Source organism: Arctopsyche grandis, chromosome 1 (assembly GCF_051622035.1).
Source record: "Arctopsyche grandis isolate Sample6627 chromosome 1, ASM5162203v2, whole genome shotgun sequence".
NCBI classification, from domain to species: domain Eukaryota; kingdom Metazoa; phylum Arthropoda; class Insecta; order Trichoptera; family Hydropsychidae; genus Arctopsyche; species Arctopsyche grandis.
The window spans coordinates 28,399,324-28,422,696 of NC_135355.1; the positions used below are offsets into that span (position 1 = coordinate 28,399,324).

A 23,373-nucleotide genomic window follows, 5' to 3' on the forward strand; every position below is an offset into this window, starting at 1 on the left:
AGGTACCAATGTACCATTTATTGTCAACATAAAAATTTGTAAAAAAATTTACGTCGTGTCGATAAGAATTTCAGTATCCAATACCAAGTTTCAGTTCGATAAGACTAAAGGTGCTCAAAAAATCCCCAAAATACACAGACACACACATATTGGTGCAAACGATCGAAAATCGCCAGACAGATTGAACCACAGATTAACTGGATGGCTGCTTTAAATGCAATTCTCAACTTCACGAATGAAAAATTGCACATCAGATGACGAGTAACCTTTCGATGTGCACAGATGCAATTATTAAAATGGTAATAGTTAAAATTGAGTTGGATCTTTCTGGCGAGTTTTTAATAATTTAATAAGGAAAAATTCGGAACTAAAGTATCAGAAGCACAGAACGTATACAGGGTAGGTATGTCGGGACTTCGGGTAGATTTCGCTTAGTGTAAGTGCGAGCAGTGCGCACGCATAAGGTACACGTGTCGTTAACCTGTGGTTCAGTCTATCTGGCGCTTTTCAATCGATTTTTTCTAGATCATGAAAACGGATCCATGATCGATTTTGAGTTCGTATTAGTCAAAATCTCATCTATTGTTACTACATAGATAAAGTAAATAAAACTAGTCGACTACGATTCAAAGGTTTACAGCATACTAAAGTAGCATCCATAAACCTATACTATGAATGCTTACTTTTTATTTTTAAATATTTCTTATCCAATAATTCAATAAATTGGGTTATATGTTTTTTTGATTTCTTTAATATTTTATATTTTGAAAATCACTATTATTTTTATTACTAATATTTTTATACGTTGGCAAGAAAAAGTTATCTAACTTAAATCGTTCAAGTTGGAGTTGGGGTTTGGAGTCATTGAAAAAATTAACATGTAACCCAATTTATTGAATTATTGATAATTAAATAGGTATAAATAAAAAGTAAGTACATTAATAGTGTATGTGTATGAATTGCATATACAAATAAAACAATGTGGAAAATTAGAATAAAATAGGAGACAGAGGAAAATCGGCTTAAGCCGCAAAACTCCAAAATACCTGCAATTCAATGATTTTTTTAATAATGTAATTTAAAATCATGATTTTTATAAAGAAATTATTGAATTCAAGTTAATTAGTGAATTTACTTCAATAAAATTGCAGCTCTAGTTGATAAATACTGTAATACTATTAGAAAATAATAAAAATGCGTCGGAGTCGGTTAATTTTTTACGGCTCCGCTTGAAATGCTACAACTCCACAACCCTGGGTTTTATAAATAAAACATTTTTTTAATTCCGTTTTCTTACATCTATTTAAGGATTATCATTACATAATATCATATTAAAATAATTGTTTGTGAATTTCTCAAATATTATTTAGTCTTTGCTCTTATCCTAAGAAAGATATAAGCGGTAAAGTGGAAAATTAAATATAAAGCAACCATTGCCATTAAATCAGTCCCCAAGTTACTCTCAGAAAAACTGTATGTGTCTAATACGTCTTGTCCATTTCGCAAACATGGAAGATCTGGCTTTGATGTGTCACAAGCTGTTAATCAAAATTAAAAAATAAATTTTCAAAATTAAAAAAAATAAATTATATCTTATATAACTATTCAGATAAAATGGAATACACATATTTACTTATATTGGTAACACCTTCCCATTGTACAATAGTCATAGCTTCGTTTGAATACATTAACCAAGAAAAATATCTCACCCATCCTATATATTCAGGCAATGAACTAAAACACCAAAAAAGTATTAAAAAACATCACACGATAAACAAAATTACATTTTAGTTAAATTAATAAAACCTCAATTTTACGAATAGACCCGATGTTATCATCAACGTATAATCGAATGGTATTAAGTACGCCATTCCCAGAGCCACCGATTCAAAGGCACAAGAAAACATGCAACCTAAAATATTAATCACATTGAATTTCTGATGTAAATTTGGTATTATACATATATTCATCATTTCATATATACCACACGCTGCTGCTACGTTCATTACCATCACTGCAATCATCATAGTCATAGAAAATGCATACCAAGTAGTTCTGAGTCCTGCTAATAAATAAGCTATCAATGCAAATATGATCGGTTCAACGATCAATCCCGGAAGCTATAATTTTGAATTATATTAATTTTTCAAATATACATATAAATAATACTTGATTATAACAATAAATTTTTAAAATACCAATGATATTAATTTTGCTACATAGTAAGTGCTTATGGAATACAATCCAGATTTATATTCTCTTAAAAATAATGGAAATTCTTGTGGAAAGAGAGCCAATGTTGAATACATAGGTGTGAATGTATTTTCTGATATTAATATGAATAAAGCACCTTGTACGGATTGAATTCCAGATTGAGTAAATGGATTCGTGCCAACAAAGCATAGTCCTGCCATTACAGCAATTGCCTGTTAAATCAATAAGTATAATTTTAGAGTAAGGATACTAGAAAAGCTATGTATGTATGTACTAATAGATAAAATCTTACTATTTTTTGAAATATTCGTATCGCTTGTACCGATGGATCTCTTGCAACTTGTAAAATACCTCTATAAGTCAACCAATATAATTTAACCCACCAAAATGTTTGTTTGAATTCATTTCGTCTACTCACAAAACTCTCCTAGAAATTAAATTGATTTAAAATTTTGATGTGTAATTGAATTAAAAACATAGATAAAATAAAAAATCGGTATGCTCACATCTGCAGAATTCATCATGTGAAACTCGAGTTGAATAGTGACATCTAATTCTTTAGCAGCATCGCTTACGGCGAATTGATCGCACAATCTGCGTACTGCCAAATGTGATGCTTCTTCAGCCCCTGGTGTTGGTGCCAAAGCACGGATGAAGTATTCGGCAGTATTAAAATTTTTAGGGCATTGATAACCCTGACTGTATGGATAAAAAGATGGCTTTAATATAATACTAGTGTTGTGCCCGATGAAATATCATCGCATGGGTTATGGCTAATGTGACCATACGTCCCGTTTTGAACAGACCCGTCCCGTTTTTAGGTAGCCTATCCCGTTGTCCCCAAATAGAGTTTCAGGACTCTCAAATATCCCGTTTTCAAAAAGAGAGCAACCCACGGTAACAATTTTTATGCCTGTCTGGCACTAATGCACCCATAGAAAAGGTCTTTTCTCTTATGAATAAGTTGTTGACAAGCAAACACAGTTGCAAGTCGCAGTTCTTAAAGCAACGCAAATTACAAAAGTATTACAAGAATTTCATAATTATTTGAAATTAACATCAAATGTTTTCTTGAGCAAAATTGTTCATCAAAAAAATATAAGACCACATAAATTATTCATTTTCACGTGTTCATTCCTGTTCTTTTCATTAATAAATAAAAACTATGAAAAAATATGCGTTTTCTTGAATGCACATATGCGGGTTTCCAATTTTTTTTTCAAAAAATTTATTTTGAAAATATATATACATTTTTTTTCGTCCAAAGCACTATTACATGAAAGTTCATTAAATATTCAACATTTGTATAATTTTTAACAAAAATTATATGAATTTTTAGATTGAATACTGAGTTTCCGGAATTTTTTATTTTTAACAACGGTTTCCAAAAACTCATGGAAACCATTAGGGTGACACCACTGCACATATGTACATAACGGGTTTGGTGCAAACGATCGAAAAGCGCAAGACAGATTGAACCACAGATTAACTGGATAGCTGCTTTAAACGCAATTCTCGACTTCACGAATGAAAAATTGCACATCAGATGACGAGTAACCTTTCGATGTGCACAGATGCAATTATTAAAATGATATTTAATAAAATCGAGTTTTTAATAATTTAATAAGAGAAAATTCGGAACTATAGTATCAGAATCACAGAACGTATACAGGACGTAGGTATGTCGGGACTTCGGGTAAATTTCGCTTAGTGTAAGTGCGAGCAGTGCGCACGCATAAGGTACACGTGTCGTTAATCTGTGGTTCAGTCTGTCTGGCGCTTTTCGATCGTTTGCACCGCATCGGTACATAACTAAAAATTGGTACATGTTTCGTTTTGAGGAAAAAAATAAATGGTCACGTTAGTTATGGCATATCAAGTTATTAAATAAAAAAAAATTAAAAGAAATGTGTCGGTCCAGTGTTCGATCCGCACGCGGTCGTATTTTTTTCAAGTACCTTTTAAATATGTTTACATTTAATAGTTTAATATAAAAAAAAAGTAAAACTACCTACCTACCTACATATGTATAAACAATATAAAACATCAATAGAAAAAACAATTAATTAAATAAAATTTCAATAGATGACGCTAAATGCTTAGAGAGTTGGTAAATGTCGAATTATCATCAGTGACAGTTTGGTATGCATTTTCGTATGCAAACGACCTTTATGCATTTTCCTTTTTCGGGACGAGATTAAAATTAAATGGCGCCAGATACTGACTGTATAAAGAATGGTCCAATACCCACCATCAAAAATTACCTGCCATATTTTGCGCAAAAAAATTAAATGGTGGGATTGACGATCGCCGTGGTGAATGAAATAACTCAGAATTAATAATCAGTCACAGAAAAATTACGACAATTTTCTGATTAGGTAATATTCAAAAGCGTTAACTTGCATTGTTAGTATATGCAAACAGTTCTTACTTAACAATGACCATTTAATAAAAACCTATTATACCTTTCAAAAAACTGTACAGCACTTTTAGATGTTCCACTGAAACCTATTCTACCATCCGCAATCAATATAATTTGATCAAACATTGCAAATAGTTCAGAAGAAGGTTGATGAATCGTGCAAACTATTGTTCTTCCTTGCGCTGCCATCTTATTCATCAGTTTTACAAGCTTTTGGGCTGAAAAAGAATCTAATCCAGTCGTCGGTTCATCACAAAACAGAATCATTGGATTTGTCAAAAGCTACAAAGTCACAAAAACAAAACATTAATCTTTGAACACGAACTTTTAACATTGTATATTACATACCGGTCTCCGTGACGGGCCCGAATGTGAAACGCCCGAAAACGCAAATATCGGAAGGCAAAGATCGAAAATCGAAAGATCCCAAGTCGAAAGATCAAAAAAAAAGGGTGTATGGTCAACGGTACATACTCACTTAATTTGCGCGAGCAGGATACAACAGGAATAGAGGAACAGGCTTTTCCTCCCGTATTAATGTGCGTGCGCAGAATACGGGAGGAAAAGCCTGTTCCTCTTGTTCCTGTTGTAAACTGCTCGCGCAAATTAAGTGAATATGTACCGTTTACCATGCACCCTTTTTTTTTGATCTGTCGACTTAAGATCTTTTGATTTTCGATCTTTGCCTTCCGATATTTGCGTTTTCGGGCGTTTCACAGAGACCGATTACATACATACCTCTGTAGCAAAAGCTAATCTTTTCTTTTCCCCTCCCGAAAGTAATTTATCATCACCAAAAAGACCGATTCTGGTATTACGCACACCGTAAAGTCCCATTTGCTGAAGTAATTCTTGCACCCGTCGAGCACGTCCATCTGGTCCAATTCTTCTATCCATTTTTAATCGAGCCTGTTATATTTATATAATTATAAACAGTAAATATTATTTCAAAAAGGTAAAAACATGAAATTATCCAAATATTTTACCATGAGTTGAAGATGTTCTTCAACGGTCAAACAACCTACAAATAAATCCTCCTGATGCATGAAACCACTTAGCCGGTGCATGTAAGGACCTATTCGTCTACCGTTCAGTAATATGTCACCATCCATGGTATATCCAGCTGCAATATGTTAATATCCAATCATAACAATAAAATCTTAGTTATAAACTTATGTCAATATTCAATAAATTACTCGGATTTCTGTACGCCAAAGCGCCCATTAATGTACTTTTTCCAGCTCCACTGTAAAATAACACTTTATGAATTTGCACAAAGTTTTAAATATTTAATTAACAAAAGTACTACCTTGGACCCATTAAAGCTACTAAAGTACCCGGTCGAACAGCTCCACTAACTGAAATTAAAATTACAAAAATATTCAAAATCCACCATGTACATAAATGTACATAAGCTATTAAATGCACTGATGAGTTTTATTTTACCACTATTTACTAATCTTTTGAAAGTTTTCTGTTGCCGGTGCTTTGCATATACACTGACTTCTCTCCATACTAATGTAGCACCGTGCAACTCGGGATTCCAATCTGAATAGCTTCTTCCAAACAAATTAGTATGACCATTTTGATCTCCCTGGGTACGAATTAATTGTATAAATAATACACTGAATTAAATTTTATGATTAATGTGCAGTTTATTCAACCTGTTTATTGGTGTCCACTTCAGTAACTATACTGTTTATAATATGGTGAAAACTTCCTGGTCCACCGTTCATTTGTAACAATGGTATATTTCCATTCATTTTGTCACAACTTAATATATCGATCGAAACACAAATTTAAACCATTTTAATTAATATTCAAGTTAATTAATTAATAACCGAAATCCACAACATACTCTCAAGTTACGCATGTTCAACTGAGTCTATTACGATGGAGGAAAAGAGAGGGAAGCCCCTACTTGGAGGGGATATTTTACGGTCGTAGAAGCCTTACTTTGACTTCATAGGCGTCCCATTACATATTATATTACTACGTTGTAATTCAAGACAATTTTTAAACTTAATAACTTGAAAATTAAAATTTTGATTTTATTTGCTTTGATGTAAATGTGATTTTAATTGTTGCGTTGTTTTCTTTGGAAACAAAATTGTTTCTTTTTATATCTTCTTCTTGTTAATGCCTTATCCGCATCCGGACGTTGGCGACCACCTCGTCGATTATTTGAATATATCCGCATCGGTCTTCAGCGGCTCGGAACAGCTCTTCGGCGCTCATATTGGTCCACATGCGCATGTTTCGAAGCCAAGATAACTTTTTCCTGCCAATCCATTTTTTCCTTCTATTTTAGACCCACATCTCAAAAGCTTCGATGCGGCTGATCATCTTGGTCTTCAGAGTCCACGTCTCACATCCGTGTAGTAATACTGTCCAGACGTAGCTCTTCGCGAATCTCAACCGCGTGTGAAGATTGAGATGCTTGTTTGTAAGCGCCGCCTTCATTTTTACAAATGCTGTTCTAGCCATCTCGATGCGGATTCTTAGATCTTCATCTGGGTCCATCTCTTCATTCAGCCAGGTACCCAGGTATTTGAATTTTTTTACTCTTTCTATCACGTCTCCATCCAAGGTTAGATTCCCGGTGTCTGTTTGCATTCTATCTACATATCCTACTATCATAAATTTTGTTTTCTTTAGATTTATGCGCAGACCTCTTCGATTGCTTTCTTGATGTACACGGTCTAGAGATCTTTGCAGGTCTGCTAAATTTTCAGCGACTAGTGCCGTGTCATCAGCATATCTTTTTTATATAGTAAATATCATAGTTTTCACGAGACGCCTTTTGTTAAAATAAAAATAAGTAATAAAATACTTTTAAAGCCTCAGTCCACTTCATACGAGTATTATCTGTTGAACCTGTAATAATGACTTGAGTTGTAAATAATCGCCTTCTTAGAAAGCCTACAAATACACTGAAAATGTGTTATTATTCCCTTTTAGCGCTTAAAATATTCTGCATTGCAATTTTTTGTCGAATGTGAATAAATGAATTATTTCGTAACAAACTGGTCAACGACGTCAAATACCAAACAGGATATATGAATGAGATACTTTGCATACGTTTATATTGATAATTTGCTAGTATTCTATAGACTAGGCTTAGGTATTCTAACATTTTTGGAATTTTTTTTATACCAGCTACGTTGACATTTCAATGTATTATTAACATACGAATCACATCACATCAGAATAATTAATTGAAATCAACGATGTTATATTTTATTACTTTTTTATTTGTATTTATTTTAAAATCAAGTATGCAAATATTGCATAAATAATTTTTTTGTCCAAGTTTTGTTTCTATTACCTAACTTTTTACGAAATAATCAGTAGAAGTTGCAACCATAAATAGTGTTTTTCACATTTGTCTATTTATTGCATAGATATTGTGATATGTGCATGTGTAATAAATAACTCTAATCTGAAGTAGCGATCCGTAATATTTATTCATTCCCGCTCTCAGAAGATAATAAATATAAACATTTTTTAATAAATAAAATTTTATTTAAAGAGACACACATTTATTTTAATATAATACTTCTAGTGTATAAAGATAACAAAAATATACAACAGGCCTCGTTATCATTCTTTGGTTTTAGATATACGCATAAATGTTGCATCAGATTAACTTTTCTCGAGTTTTCCAGAAGCATCTCAAAACTTTTTCCAGATGCGTCACTGTGAACGATAAGTGCGAACCAAGAGTGCGAAGAATGCCAAAATTCGAAACCCAATCACCAAACCCACCAATGCTAAAATGTCGGTAGTAAAATCATCCTGAAAAATTAATAATGACTTGTTGCATAAGATACAAAAGTTAATTTAAAAAAATATGTTTCAAAACAAACCGGCGAAAAGTTCAGAGTTTGTAAAATAATCGCTCCAGAACGAGGACACGTCGAATTGGCTCTAGTGCATGCGATATCGTCAATTCCATCCCATTGGTTGATGAGCAATGCTTCATTTCCGTATTTGAACCAGGATAGTTTAGACAACCATGCGAAATAAACAGGCACCGATCTGTAAAATTAATTTCGAATTACATACTTGAAATTGTAAGAATGATAACTACAGCAATGTATTGATTTAAAAATTAAGTGGTACCCGCTATTGAGGAAAAACCCTCCGAAAAGCATGAAAGGTATAATCAAAGGTGGACCCATAGACATGGCCATAGATATATTTTTACTGGCGCATGATACCATGTAACCTGCGGATGAAAATCATATTGTTAAGTACATACATCGCAATTTGCAGTCTTAACACTTCTTCGATTCGAAGAAGTAGGAATGTCGTTCGATGGCGATGACCCGTGGAAATGTCGTTGTTCGTCGGTTGATTGCGTTTGGAAAGCAAACTGTGACAGCTCACCGCATCAGTAACCGATACACGTGAACACGTCTGAGGAGATCAGATCAGATCAGAGCGTAACACGAAACCATCATCAGTTAAGGCTGCTCAAGTACGTTCAGAAGTGACACGGTCTTTTGAAATTAGGTTTCTGATTTCGGTCGATCTGTTAAATCGATCTTTCGCTTCATCGACCCAAGACTACTGTTTAGTTTTTGTTGATTTTACTTTATATTTAATTGAGTACAAATAATTTTCATAAAGATTTGTACATAGAGGCTAAAAATATAAAAAAAAAAAGTTTTTTAAAAACATACCTCTTCTATAATTTGTATATTTTCTAAGCCCGCTTTAAAGGTCACGGAATTTGACCCTTAAAGCCCTCAACATGAGGCCACCACCCCCCCCGACGAATAAAGTCCAAGAGACCCTTTCGTCGGAGAACGAGGCGGTTGTTCATGAATATCGCACAAGAACAACCGCACATCACTGTTCTAATAAAAAAACCACACTGTACATAACCAAGTACAAAATTAACAACAACGCATGAACACATAAAGCGCGCATGCGGTAGGAAACAATAATTTGTATATAAAATTATTGGTGGCACGACAAATCAGCGCAAACCAACTTAGCGCCGACCTTTCGGCGCAGACAAATCAGCGCAACGACAATTCAGCGCATGGACTATTCAGCGCAAAATCAAGTTTTAAATGCGTTTTCGAAAATAAATACTGTATTGAAATTGTCGGCCATATCTACATGATAATTTCATAAATGCGAATAAATTTATTTGATACTCTTTGTGCCTTGAAATATTACGCAAGAAGGGTTTCTGAATTAAGGCCGCAAAAATTTATTTTTAAGCAGGGTTTCTAAACCGGATAGCAATTTTTTTTTCAAATAGTTTTTTAGCTATCCAAACTTTTACGTATGCAGGGTCTCTAAACAAAGGTTCGCAAATCGTCATTATGAACTTTGCTTTTGATAAAAAATGGGAGACTCTTTGGTTTTCGATTTTTTCCCCAAAAATTATGTCTCAAATCCTATATTCAGGGTTTCTTAACTAACTTCCGCAAAAAATATTTCTTAAAAAGAGTTTCCACACCAGGATAAACAGCGAAAAATCTTACGTATGAACGGATTCTAGACCAAGGTTCGCAAACCCGTCTTCATGGGTTCTGCTATTCATATCTAAAATGTACGTATTGACGTATTTACCGACCATCGATTTAAATTATCGTGCATTTCAATGGGTTACCATATAGTGCATTTCAAAGGATTTAAAGATTATTAAAAAAATGATTTTGCGCTGAATAGTCCATGCGCTGAATTATCATTGCGCTGAGTTGTCTGCGCCGAAAGGTCGGCGCTAAGTTGGTTTGCGCTGAGATGTCGGTGCGCCAAAATTATTATTTTGAATAAAAACACCAATAATGTTTTTTTACTATCGCCATCTATGTTTAAAACTAATAAACAAACGTCAACGGTAAACGTCAAATAGAATGTCGGCGGGCAAATTACAAACGCGTCTTACACGATATATTTGCACCATCGTAATGGCGGAGGCTCCATTTACTTATATTGATGACCAAAATGAGCAATATGGCAAAGTATGAAAACGATCGGATAAGAGGCAAACTTTTTCCTGAATTGTAATCGTAAGTGAAACGTAAAGGAGGTATGTAAAAATAAAAATATAAGTTATGTAGTATGTCTTATCATTTCTTTGCATTGTTGACAGCATCCTCAAATCTTGTTTTGTGGAAGTAATTCATCATAAAGATAGTTAACATATTCATGTACATATATAGTAAAATTTATCTTATCATTTGTAGTAGAATGTAAACATTTTTGAATCATGCATAGTAAATTCCACGATCCTCATTTGTTTTTTTTTCAAAATTAAACTCAACTCAAATGGAAAAAAAAACGAGAAATGATTAAATTTGATTCATGAGTTATGCAATCAAATTTTCAAGCAAAATTAATACATAAATTTGTTTTATATAAAATGATAATGATGGTAATACCCCTGGAAGCAAAACCAGTTTTAATTTTAAAGTTGTTATTCTAAGAATCATCATTATATAATCGATGAAAAATGTTGCGTCATCATATTATAGTTCAATTTACCTATAAAATGTATATATTATGCGTTGCGTAATCGTAACTGAAAGGGTTAACGTAGCTTTTCTGTAAAGAAATTGAAATCAAATACATACAGCGATGAAATGCTAAATATTCACACAGATAACTTTCCATTAATATTGATTACTCGCTTATAAAATGCTAAACCACAACCTTCTACATAAGATTGCGGGAGTGTTGTGTAAAAGGATTCTCAAATTATATAGCGATTCATAATTAATGAAATAAAAACTCTTTTAAAACTAAAACATGCATTTACATACATAGATTTTGGAATTAAATTGTATACCATTATATACATATGTACATAGGTGCCAAATATTTTTCAAATAAATGATTAAAACTAGACATAAAATAAATAAACTGCATTCGTCTTTATCAAATGGAAGATCTTTACTGACATTGAATAAATTTACAACTTTGTGAGAAAATCTTGAATGTATTTTATTTTTTTTATTTTTTATTAACATGTTTTCATTTGAATAGTTATTCTGTTACATAACTTCCATAACTAAAAAAGTCTATCGGTTCAAAATTTTAAATGTTAAATGTCGACGAACAAGACACACCGGATTTTTTATTCGAATTTTTTTTTAATTATTATTATGTGTTTCGATATTAATAATTCCTGGTTTAAAAATCATGAGAAAATACTCACCAAAAGACGTCGCTACGTTCGCCACTAAAATGGCTATGCCAACAGTCACAAAAAATCTCGCCGGTTCAGGATTCATTCCGATCATGAAATAGGAAATGGATGTGAATAGTATAGGTATTGCTGCGAAAATAGGAGTTTCAGCCAAAGTTTTACAAAGAAAATATACATCAGTTCGATACATGCCAGATCTGTGTTCCCTCAGAAACACGGCTAACTCCGAACAAAATACCTGAAATCGACGATACATAATGAATTTGAAATGAGCTTGAAACAATATACATACATACATGTATTCAAATTTGGTCTACCTTACGGGCCGGAATGTGAAATTACCGAAAACGCAAATATCGGAAGGCAAAGATTGAAAATCAAAAGATCTTAAGTCGAAAGATCAAAAAAAGGGTGCATGGTAAACGGTACATACTCACTTAATTTGCGCGAGCAGGATACAACAGGAACAAGAGGAACAGGTTTTTCCTCCCGTATTAATGTGCGCGCCTGTTGTATCCTGCTCGTGCAAATTAAGTGAGTATGTACCGTTTACCATGCACCCTTTTTTTTTGATCTTTCGACTTAAGATCTTTCGATTTTCAATCTTTGCCTTCCGATATTTGCGTTTTCGGTAATTTCACATTCCGGCCCGTCACGGAGACCGATTCTAATTAATTATTCTTACATTCGTTACTGAAAACACGTTTTGAAATGTCATATTCGTTAGAAATATAAATATAGCGCCGTTAATGTTCATCACTCCATCTTGATCCATTTTTTGTCCGAAGTATATAATACCAATTAATAATGATACCATCTTGAAAACAAAAATTAAAAATCAGAAAAGATCATTATTTTTCTCGATGACACTGAAATTTAGCGAATAATAGAGTAAATTATTTAAACGTACGACAGTTTGAAGGAGTCTGACTTTAATGAGCATGGGTTCTTTGATTACGCTAAGCCAAGATCGCCAGAATACTGCTCTGAATTGAGCAAACCAAGAAACGCGATATGGAGATTTACCTCTGGTTGAGCCTGACCAAGAGTCATCAAAATCCCACGGTGCTTTCTATAATAAAAATATACACGATTAAATTCTACATAAAACGTTATTATATTTGTTATTAGGCTTGTCTGATTTACATACCTCTTTAAAATGGACAAAATTTTCGGTTTGTTGGGCTAATCGAATGCCAAGTTCAGAGTTTTGAAATGAATCACATATACTCTCTACAGTTTGTTTGCTGAGTTCCTCTTGTGATGGCACTATGGCTAAAAGTTGGATGTAGAAATCGGCTGGATTGTAATTTACTGGACAGGACGCCCCAAGACTGTAAAGGTTTTTTTTAAGTTGTTTTAAAATTAATTGGGATTCTAATGTTATCAAAGTCATATATGTATACATATATACCCGCTGAAAAAAGTAACAGCATTGTCAGGACTACCCAAGAAAGCAACACGTCCTTCAGCCATCAGCAACAACTTATCGAACATGGCATAAAGTTCAGAAGACGGTTGATGTATAGTACATATTACCGTTTTCCCATTTTGTGCTAAGCCTTTCAAAACCTGAAATACAATCATAATTTAGTTTGTCATCTAAATCTCATGGCTCGTTACCAACGAACTATCACACCATATGTATGCACTAACCTGAATAACATTTTGAGCCATGAACGAATCTAATCCTGAAGTAGGCTCATCACAAAACATTAGAGGTGGATCAGTTAAAACTTCGGAAGCAAACGATAGCCTTTTCATTTCACCGCCTGAAATGCCTTTTAAAAGTCCAGGAATTCCAATAACCGTGTTCTGACATTTCGATAACGCTAACTAAAACATTAAAATTTATATAATAAAACCGGTTTTCTATTCCGGGTGCTATATCGATATGTAAACTGTTTTTATACCTCTGAAATAACTTCGTTCACTCTTTTAATTCGTTGAGAATAAGGCACTTGTCTGTCCATTCGTACTAATGACTGTCAGAAAACATCAATTTAATATCACATCAAACGTAAAAATCGCACTGAGTATGTACATAAAAGTATATTGCTAACTTGGAACGTGAGATGTTCTCGGACTGTGAGAGTTCCTATGAATAAATCATCTTGTTGGACGTAGGCAGAAAGTGCTGTAAGGTGAGAAGGAGTCAAAGGATGACCTCCTAAAGATCTGTAGCCTCCTGCTATAACACCTTTTCCAGATCTAAAGGTTAACGCGTTCAACAACGTGGTTTTTCCAGCACCCGAAGAACCCAAAATGGCCATCAGCTCACCGGGCCTTGCTTCACCATGCACTTTAAATAAATATATGATATTATAAAAACCACAAAATGAAAATGTTTTATATGGTGCATGAAGTACCATTGCGTAATATTTGCTTCCTTTCTCCATACGATTGACCGTTGCATCGTTTGCTAAAAAAGTTTACTATACTCTTCTTTTTTGATAAGGTAGAATCAGTAGTGAAAACGTTTATATCATTCCAGGTATAAACCAACTTTTTAAGAGGCAAAGTCTCCGTGGATAGAGCTCCATATCCTGATTTAATGTGAGAACCAACTACTCTTTGTTCTTCCAATACATGAGGTGAATTAGATAGATTGCTGTAGTCTACCTCAGGTAACTGAAACAATTAATTTTCACTGTACGACAGGCATAAATTAACCAGTGGATGTATCATGTATTTGTTACGGTTCGTGTTCACTCCGGTTCGCTTATGAACATACTAGTGTGAACTATTGGTAAGTGCTATCAGTCAAAAGCTATCTTCAAATAAATTCACTAGGTGTCGCATGAAAATTTTAGCTGTAAAAACCTTAGAGATGTTAAAACGCCAAATATTTGAAAGGTGAATCCTATGGAAACCGCATTAAAACGTTGCTATAATTCCCATTTCCGTTAATATTAAAATATTGCAACCCAGTGGAAGCAAATATGTATATATGTATGTACATAGTGGATGGGACAAACGACTGAGAATACTTGAACTTAAACTATGTAGTTCGTTTGTCAATTTGTACTTTTGTACAGTGCCGGTTTTAGGGGGGGCTGGGTCGGGTGGTGCCCGAGGTCGCCAAATAAGTTAGGGCGCCGCTCGATGCGCCAAAAGCGCTTTAAAATTAAAATTAGAGCGCCAAAGGCCCTACATTTGTACTCGGCAAATTCTATTCAAACAATCTACTGGAAAAAGCCAATCTTCAAATTAAGCTCACCGCGAATTCAAAATATGATATTATTAGCAATGAACTTATCAATTTAAAAGCCTTTCACTCATTGTATTAAATTTTATAAAACAGCACAATTTACAAGAATTATATTCAAACATTTGGGTTTCTATGCTTTTGCTGTCACTGCCTGAAACTGTAGCAAGGTCATAAGACCGGGAAAAAGGAGGATGGTAATCCAGTTTTTTTATATTTTTTTTCAAAGGGTGTTTAGAAAAAATTGCCCGAGGGCACCATTGGGTGTAAGGCCGGCACTGCTTTTGTATATGTACACTATAACTGGCCAGATTGGTTCGTGTATGAACAAGCGAGAAGCTCATGAACAAACGAAATGTTCACATGGACTGTAACATATCTGAAAGTAAATACTCTTTATTTTCATTACAATATAATTTACAGTTTTTGTATTATTTCGTATTATTGTACTGTAGAATGAAATTTGTTTAAAGCATAAATGAGTAATCGGTGTAATACAAGTGTACGGTAATGCTAATGACTTTAAAAAGAGATGATATGGCTTCTTTTAGCGCGTGCTATGAAAGTACATATGTTCATGTGTATTTAAAGGTATTAAATTTCGACATTACATATTGATTTTCCAAGTAAATATAAATGTTAATGGTGAGCTACATACCTTCATTTTGGAATGATTTCCTTCGGTTGAATTGAAACAAAAGTTTCCTTACCTTTTAATATGGTATTAAAGTAGACGTGGATATTATGTATAGTAAATAATATGATAATGATACATAAACCTTTTTTTTTTGTAATTCTAGTCCATTATATGCGAAATTTCCGATGCGCATTGTTCTACCAACTCGTAATGTCTCGAAACTCGTTTTCTCAACTTTTCACCTGCTTAAATAGGAGTTTGTATATTGTATACAAAAATGTTTCTTGTATAGATGTGTGTAATATCTTTAATATACGAGACATATTGTGATAATTCATATATTTTAAACTATTAACACAAGTTTAAAAGATTAAAAAAACGTTTAAAAGTGAATTCTTACTATATTTGATGTTTATCTCGTAAAATAAGTATATTACCATGAAAACAATTTTGTATACCTGTTTTGAATATACATATTTACATAAACGAATTCGACAATGAAATACACCGAAAACGAGTCTAGAGATATTGCAAGTTGGTGGAACGAGGAAGACCCCGAAATTTCTCCTTCGAATAACTAATATTTAAGGAATTTTAAGCCTAGTTATGATTAAACTGATTTTAAAATTCTCATAATTATTATAGATATATTATATATAGGTATACAGTCGACCGCCTACAACGTGCTGAATCAAAAAGGCGTTAGAAAGCTAAGAAAATAAAATAATTGAAAATGAAGAAAAGCGTTGTTCAATCATATTTTCTTACAATGTTATTCTATTTCTTTTCCGTTCTTAAGTTTCTTAAGAGGGATGACCAATATAATATGTATGTAGCTCCTTATCAATGCTAACACAGTATTTAAACATGATTTTAGTCCAAAACTTACAGCATCAAACTGTCCACTGGCTTCAGTCGATTTCAGCAATGGTTCTTGTTCTTCAACACCCATTCCCATTTTAGCACTTAATTTTACTAGTAATATAATTCATAAAATCACAAGAATGCGATCATTTCGTTAATTGCGATAAACTTTAGCTACTTATACTCACGATATCACTTCTGATAAATATCAATATTTGCATAAGGGAATCGTTTGTTTAAGGATAAAACAAAGCGCATGATAGATATGTACATCGCGTATGACATATGTAAATAATAATAGAATTGTCACATCATTTTAAATAATAAGTATCACACAACGAGCAAGATCAAACAGACAAATAAATTATTACGATGAAAAATAAAAATATGAATTAATTTGAATAAAATATATCGGATAATAATTTAAGTATCTAAATGCTTGCAGTAATGATTATATAATAGAGATTAAATGTTACAAAATTATTAATATGAAAACTCTATGTATGTACGATGACACTGGTTATTTGTCTAGTTCAACGGTTCACGAGCGACTGTGACAAGTTTACTACACGTAACATAGGTACAACAATTTTCTACTTCTACGCACAGCTCCGTATTGGAATCATTCAGTTTGCAAGATATCCATGATATATGTATAATATAAATATGTATATAGTTTAATTGCGTCGATACTTACGTAACTTAAAAAGACGGATTATGTTTATATTAATTATTTTACGCACAGATTTGGAATACATTTTTAAATTAAATCAGAAGCAGACCACATATCATTTGTACTACTTTTGGGAGCGGTACGTACGCCCTTACATACATACGTACAGTGGCGGATCATCCCTTAGGCGCACCAGGCGCTCGCCTAGGGCCCCCGTTTCGCAAGGGGGGGAGGGCAAAAGATCTCGAAAATTGTTTAAATATTAACAATTTTTATTAAAATTTAGTGAATATCTTTGGACGCTATCAGTGGTAAGCTTGAATAATATAGTCCTTTGAAGTGTGGTATTACCGGATGATGTTAAGGGTGAAAACACACTGAATAGTACGGAACGTCACGTCCTTGGCTCCATGCTGTGACAGTGAGTGTTCCCCAAACTAAATTCGAGTGTAGTTGCACGTGCAGAGTGCATATGCTTCTCCTATATTTCTTCAAATATGGGATGCACCGTTATCGATCACTATAAGGGTAAATCGCGCAAGGATAAAATATCACCGAAAACATTCCAGTGGATGTTTTGTGGGACTGTTTACCATGTGTATAGGCTAGGGATGCTGTGTTTTAAAGTATCTAAAGAAAAACACGTACCACGTACCACTCAGTGTGTTTTCGCCCTAAATACATTATATAGAAGGAACGTATGAAGAACGAAACTGCCCTCCAACTGCTTCATAAAAACAGAGTTTCTTGACAAAGCAAAGCGCTGAAAAATGGAATATTTTAGCCACGCTATTCGTGGCCCCAAGTAACGCCTTTTACAAACAATAATAGCAGGGGAAGTAGAAGGCAAGTGGTGGCTTGGGAGAAAGAGGCTTTCTTGTCTCTGGAACATCAGATCATGGATGGGACTCGAGCTCGAAAAATAGTTTCGGCTTGCCCATTTTCAAGATATATTTCGCACGGGCTATAAATAATGTCAGCCTATGGTAGTTGCCTACGTCCGAATACGGATTTGCCATAAGAAGAATATCTTTGAATGTCTGAAAAAAAAAATTTGAGGGGGGGAAGCAAAATCAAATTGCACCTAGGGTCGTTGATCTGCCACTGCATATATGTTCAGAGTCGTTTCCCCCCTCGCAGATCTGACAAAGCCAAGATCATGCATATAATACCTATATGCGAACATTCTTAATGGTTTTTCTTAAAATAATTATGTTCTTTTATCAATTTATGTAATTTAATAAACTGTTAATTTTCCCAACAAAATAAATAAATAATTTGATGAAATACTATGAATCTTAATTAAATCGATTATTCGTTACTGAAACTGCAACAAGTTTAAACATGTCAATCAGACAGTTTCTTCCAAACAAAAAAGTCATAAAATACAAATATAAACTATCTAACTTTTCCCCCCTCTATATAAAAAGCTGAAATGACGTTTCTGAATGTGATTTCGAGCGTGCATAGTGTGTATGGGCTGAGTATTTAAGAACTATTTAACTGTGTATAGGCTACTTGCCCTTTGGCAGGCCTGACGCAGACGCAAAATAAAAACCTTTTGATCTAATCCATGTGCATCATTTGGAACCCCTTGCATCCTGATCTTGTATACAAATGATTATAAATATTATTGCATTATATTAGTTTATTATAATAATATTTTTAATTTTTCGTCCATTTATACCTACTTAAAACAGACCAATTATGATACTTACAATTGTTCATTTTGATAAAAATTGTTTGTTTTAATATCAAAGCACTAGCAAACATTTGGCCAAATTTTGATTGTAACCAGTTCTCTATATAAACATGCAAAGAAAGATAAAACCCTTGCTCACAGAAAAGCATTGTTAACATTCTTGTATGAGGCAGTAAGACGAGATTTTCCATGAAAATAAATAAAACATGGTTCATGGTTTATGGTTGCGATACCATGTTTTATATATACATATAAGTATCATTTAGCTAGCAGTATGTCTCGGTGGTTGCGTGTATGTTTAGAACCTAGAGATTACCTAGTTCGATTCCGTGCTAATGTTGCTGGCCAGACTTGGATATTTGTGACTCCAAGTCGATCGTTTCCTATCAGAGTTTGCCAATTTATCTGATTTTATTGTTGAAACGGTTCCTCCATCAAATTGGCAACAACCATCATACCCGCTATGTCACAAATATCTGAATTTGATTAATGTACAATCAGGGACTCGAACCGTTATTTTTACTTACTAGTACGTAGTAAACATTTAGGTACGTAGTAACAATAGATGAAATTTTGTGATCATGCGAAAATTCGAACTCAAGATTTTTACTGATTCGAACTAAGAATCGATTACTGATCACGTTTTCATGATCTATAAAAAATGTGTGTGTGTGTGTATTTTGGGGATTTTTTGAACAACGTTAATCCTATCAAACTGAAACTTAGTATCGGTTACTGAAATTCTTATCCACACGACGTAATTTTTTTTCAAATTTTTAAGTTGACTGGAAATTGTACCTTTCCTTAAAGGTGTCCTCTTTTTTTAAGTTTTTGAATTCAATAATCTCCCAAGCCGCTAATAAAATCAGATTAAAAATTTTTTACATGTAATAGATTATTAATTTTATATCCCAATATTTTTTCTAAACCGAAAGTAGTATTTTTACTCTAGAGAATCAAAGTTTTTCTCAGAAACCTTTTGGTTTATTCAACTAAAATTTCATATCGAGAATTTTAAGTTCAATACCAAGCTATGTATAAAATTTGGTAAGCGTCTGTCAACCGAAAGTGGCAGTAGGTTCGATTTTTCTTCCACTATTTTTTTCGACCCCTTAAACATGTGTGTTCTTCACGAAAAAATTCAAGTGTAATTGTTGTACACTTATTCAATTAAACGTATCGTGAATAATAATCATAATTATTTAATTAAACGTATCGTGAATAATTAACACAATATCCTATCACAGATAAATAAATAAGTCTTTGAAATTTAACTCATTAATTATAATTTATTTTTAAGTTTCACGTGTTTTGAAATTAAACAATACACTTACCTTGAAATCCAACAATGAAATATCATGACATCATAAATATTATACGAATACACAATAACAAGAAAAAATATATACGTTCTTCTACAGTTTCTATTAGGACAACGATACATTAAATTATTAGATTTTCATTCGTTTTTTTAAATTTTAGCGCTTCGATTTTTTAGTTGAAAACACCTGCCTCGATATCGGATTTGAGTGCGTAATACCTAATTAACCATTATTAATTAAATATATATTGTAATGTCCGTATATTGTAAAATTGATTGTAATGTCCATGAGTGATTTGTCGCGTGAGTGTAATGGCCGTGAGCCAGTTGTCGCGTGAGTAAAATTTCGTGTGCGTAACGTCGTTGAGTGTAAAGTCCGTGAGTGATTTTTCTTGACACCGTCTGTCTCGTATAGGCTCCTAAGCCACTCAACCGATTATGATGGAACTTTCAGGATTTGTTGTATGCATGTCCAGAAAGACTACTGTGAAAAAACCTCTTAATAATATTCGTAATTACGATTTTACCGACGCGAAAGTTTGAAGCGCCAACGTGTAGTGGAATGTGTTCGTTGGTAACCACGCTACCAGTTGGTTTATGACGACACGGCGTTGAAGAGACGTTGTTGAGTTCCAATCATCACTTGAAACGGGAACGCAACAGAAACGGGAATTTTATGCCTTATTCTGGCATTGCAACGCATGCCGGGTTCAGCTAGTTGATTAATAAATTGTTAAAATTTCATGTTCTTCAGCCTCTCGAAATACAGCGATTTATGTAATAAAAAAATGCTGCAATTTTTGTAATTAAATGTCTAGGAAAGCCTTCCTGGTATATTCTATATAAAATAAAATAAAAACAAAACATGGAAGTACATATACCAATGTTTTTTAATAATTAAAATGTACAACATGATTTTAGTACATACATATATGTATGTATGTAGTTGTCAATTTAGTAGTGAAGAATTTGTTACAAAAGTTAGAATTTATCTTCAAATATGCCATTATGTAACAGTTAAATTGAAATGTTAATATAAAATGAAAAAAAAATTGTTAACCTTCATCCAAAAATGCATACTGGTGCCGTAAGATCCAACAAACATTTAATAAATTCAATTACACCAAATTCAATTTGTTATAATGCAAAAAAGAAGCGACGTATATGTGTTTAAGCACCTAGAGTCAGGTGTATACTAAATACCCTGACAATTGAACAACTAATATGATTGCATTAAAATGGATGAGGACACGGGTCAATTTATGGGTTCATAATGATTGACTGTGGTAATATGGGAAAAAATTAATGCATTCGTGTAAGATATATTTCATATGTTAAATCAAAATTAATATTGATTTGTGATATTAAAATTCGATGGTTTGGAAAGGTGCTAATAAATAAAATGAACACAACACATATTCTTTCGAATTGTATGATTATATCAATCCTTTTTATTTATATATAAATTATGGATATATAAACATATGTATTATAAATAAGAGGGCCGTTCGATAAGTTTTATTTTAAATAGTATCATTATTAGTAAAGTGACAAAGTGATTTAAATTGAGAACATTCGAATTTTCCGCAACAATGAAAAAAAAGACAAGTTCTGCATATTTTTATTTGACTCAAAGCAGTCTTACATGAAATTCGAGAGAATTCTGCATCACTACATGAGGAATATATTCTTTATTTACCATTATACATATATAGAGTTGACCCTACACGGCATCTTCCCATCCTCGAAATTAAAAATTTTCAATGAGTCGCTGCAGTCAAATGACTATTTTGCAGTTTGACAAGACGAGATGAAAAAATTGGAAAATCTCCGGATCAAATCAATGCCTTCATATGATATCGTATTGATGATTTTTTTTTGTTTTGGCAAACTTTTCAAACCGCCCTCTCATTCATATACATACATATTATGTTTGCATTATATATATAAAATATGAATTTGCAATATAAATAAAAACAAAATGGTTTCACAGTTGAATTGATGATAAAGAATTAATAATATTTAATTGCACATTTTTTTTATTCTTACAATATTTTTAATTGTAATAATAAAAAGCGATGTTGTATATAAATTTTGAATGGCTTCTTATAAAGCTCGGAATGTCAAGAAACGATATGATTTTATAAAAAAAAATATACTCGTATATATACACATATGTATGAAATATTAAACTACGTGTTAAATGCAATTCCAAAATAGTTAAAGATAATGGAGTTTCTACTCGAAAATTATGCACAGCATGTTTATACAGAAATTAACAAAAATAAATAAATAAAACTCCTTCCTTGAAAAAAAAAATTGCTCTCTCCCCTTAGCAGTGTTTCCCAACCTTTTCGGTTTTAGAATCCATTGTTTTTATATATGAAAATATGATTTTTAGTTACAGTATACATTATACGTTGAGAGCAAACTTCAAGATTTCTTCAACAAAAAAAACCAGTGTCCCTCGAACGTGAAATTCCAACAGGATAACGCCCCATGCCAGACATCAAAAAAATCCAAGAGTTGGTTCAGGATGACTGCACAGTCACCAGACATTAATCCGATAGGGCATTTATGGTCAATTATGAAAAATAACATAAGCGAACATAAATACTCATCAAAAATTGAGTTAATTAAAAAAGTAAATGAAGAATTGGCCAAAATCCCTTCATCCTTGCGCCAACACCTTATTGAAATTCATTGTAACTAAAAACCATATTTTAAGAAGAAAAAAAGCATTTTTTAATAAAAAATTATGTTTGATATTTTTTGACTTGCACGTCAAAATCAAAATAAACCTCTCAAATTACAGATTGGGCAACACTGCTCTATAGGGATGAACACCCAATCACACATTTGAACTATAGTAAAAACACAACATACAATAGCAGTCATTTTCATGGAAATTCGTTTTCGTAATTGATAACAGTTACATACATATATAGGTTTTGCATTCCAAATTAACCCTTTTCCATTTCAAATTGACACCTTTTCATTTCAAATCGACATTGAAAAGGGGTCAATTTGAAATGAAAAGCCTGTAATATCTCTCATTAGTTTTATAACATTCACCAGTCAAAAACCAGAACCAAAACGTGATGACCACTATGGTAGCTGTTTTCCTACATTAATTGAAATCAACATTGCGTCAACCCTAA

At 32.9% G+C, this 23,373-nt stretch overlaps 2 protein-coding genes across 5 annotated transcripts; both read right to left on the minus strand.

Annotated features, from left to right (window-relative positions):
- Positions 1–875: 875 nt before the first annotated feature.
- On the minus strand, positions 876–6,554 carry st (ATP-binding cassette transporter scarlet). Its single transcript, XM_077427809.1, has 14 exons — positions 6,301–6,554; positions 6,083–6,230; positions 5,946–5,994; positions 5,833–5,882; positions 5,623–5,759; positions 5,375–5,545; positions 4,680–4,918; positions 2,721–2,913; positions 2,507–2,641; positions 2,199–2,426; positions 1,985–2,120; positions 1,807–1,912; positions 1,634–1,734; positions 876–1,538 (listed from the first exon to the last, which is right to left on the minus strand). Exons 1-14 carry the CDS (start codon positions 6,397–6,399, stop codon positions 1,363–1,365), a joined length of 1,968 nt encoding a protein of 655 aa, XP_077283935.1. The 5' UTR covers positions 6,400–6,554; the 3' UTR covers positions 876–1,362.
- Positions 6,555–8,144: 1,590 nt separating this feature from the next.
- Positions 8,145–17,071, minus strand: w (eye pigment precursor family transporter white). Of its 4 annotated transcripts, none has more exons than XM_077427795.1 (14): positions 17,026–17,071; positions 16,542–16,627; positions 14,177–14,438; positions 13,871–14,109; positions 13,721–13,792; positions 13,464–13,643; positions 13,222–13,379; positions 12,958–13,141; positions 12,718–12,879; positions 12,493–12,624; positions 11,817–12,045; positions 8,762–8,867; positions 8,506–8,677; positions 8,145–8,434 (listed from the first exon to the last, which is right to left on the minus strand). In XM_077427795.1, exons 2-14 carry the CDS (start codon positions 16,608–16,610, stop codon positions 8,333–8,335), a joined length of 2,067 nt encoding a protein of 688 aa, XP_077283921.1. In that variant the 5' UTR covers positions 16,611–16,627; positions 17,026–17,071; the 3' UTR covers positions 8,145–8,332. The 4 variants fall into 4 exon arrangements, with proteins under 4 accessions (XP_077283921.1, XP_077283908.1, XP_077283913.1 ...); XM_077427782.1 differs by having other exon boundaries at positions 16,542–16,714; XM_077427787.1 differs by having other exon boundaries at positions 16,993–17,071.
- Between the last annotated feature and the right edge of the window lie 6,302 nt (positions 17,072–23,373).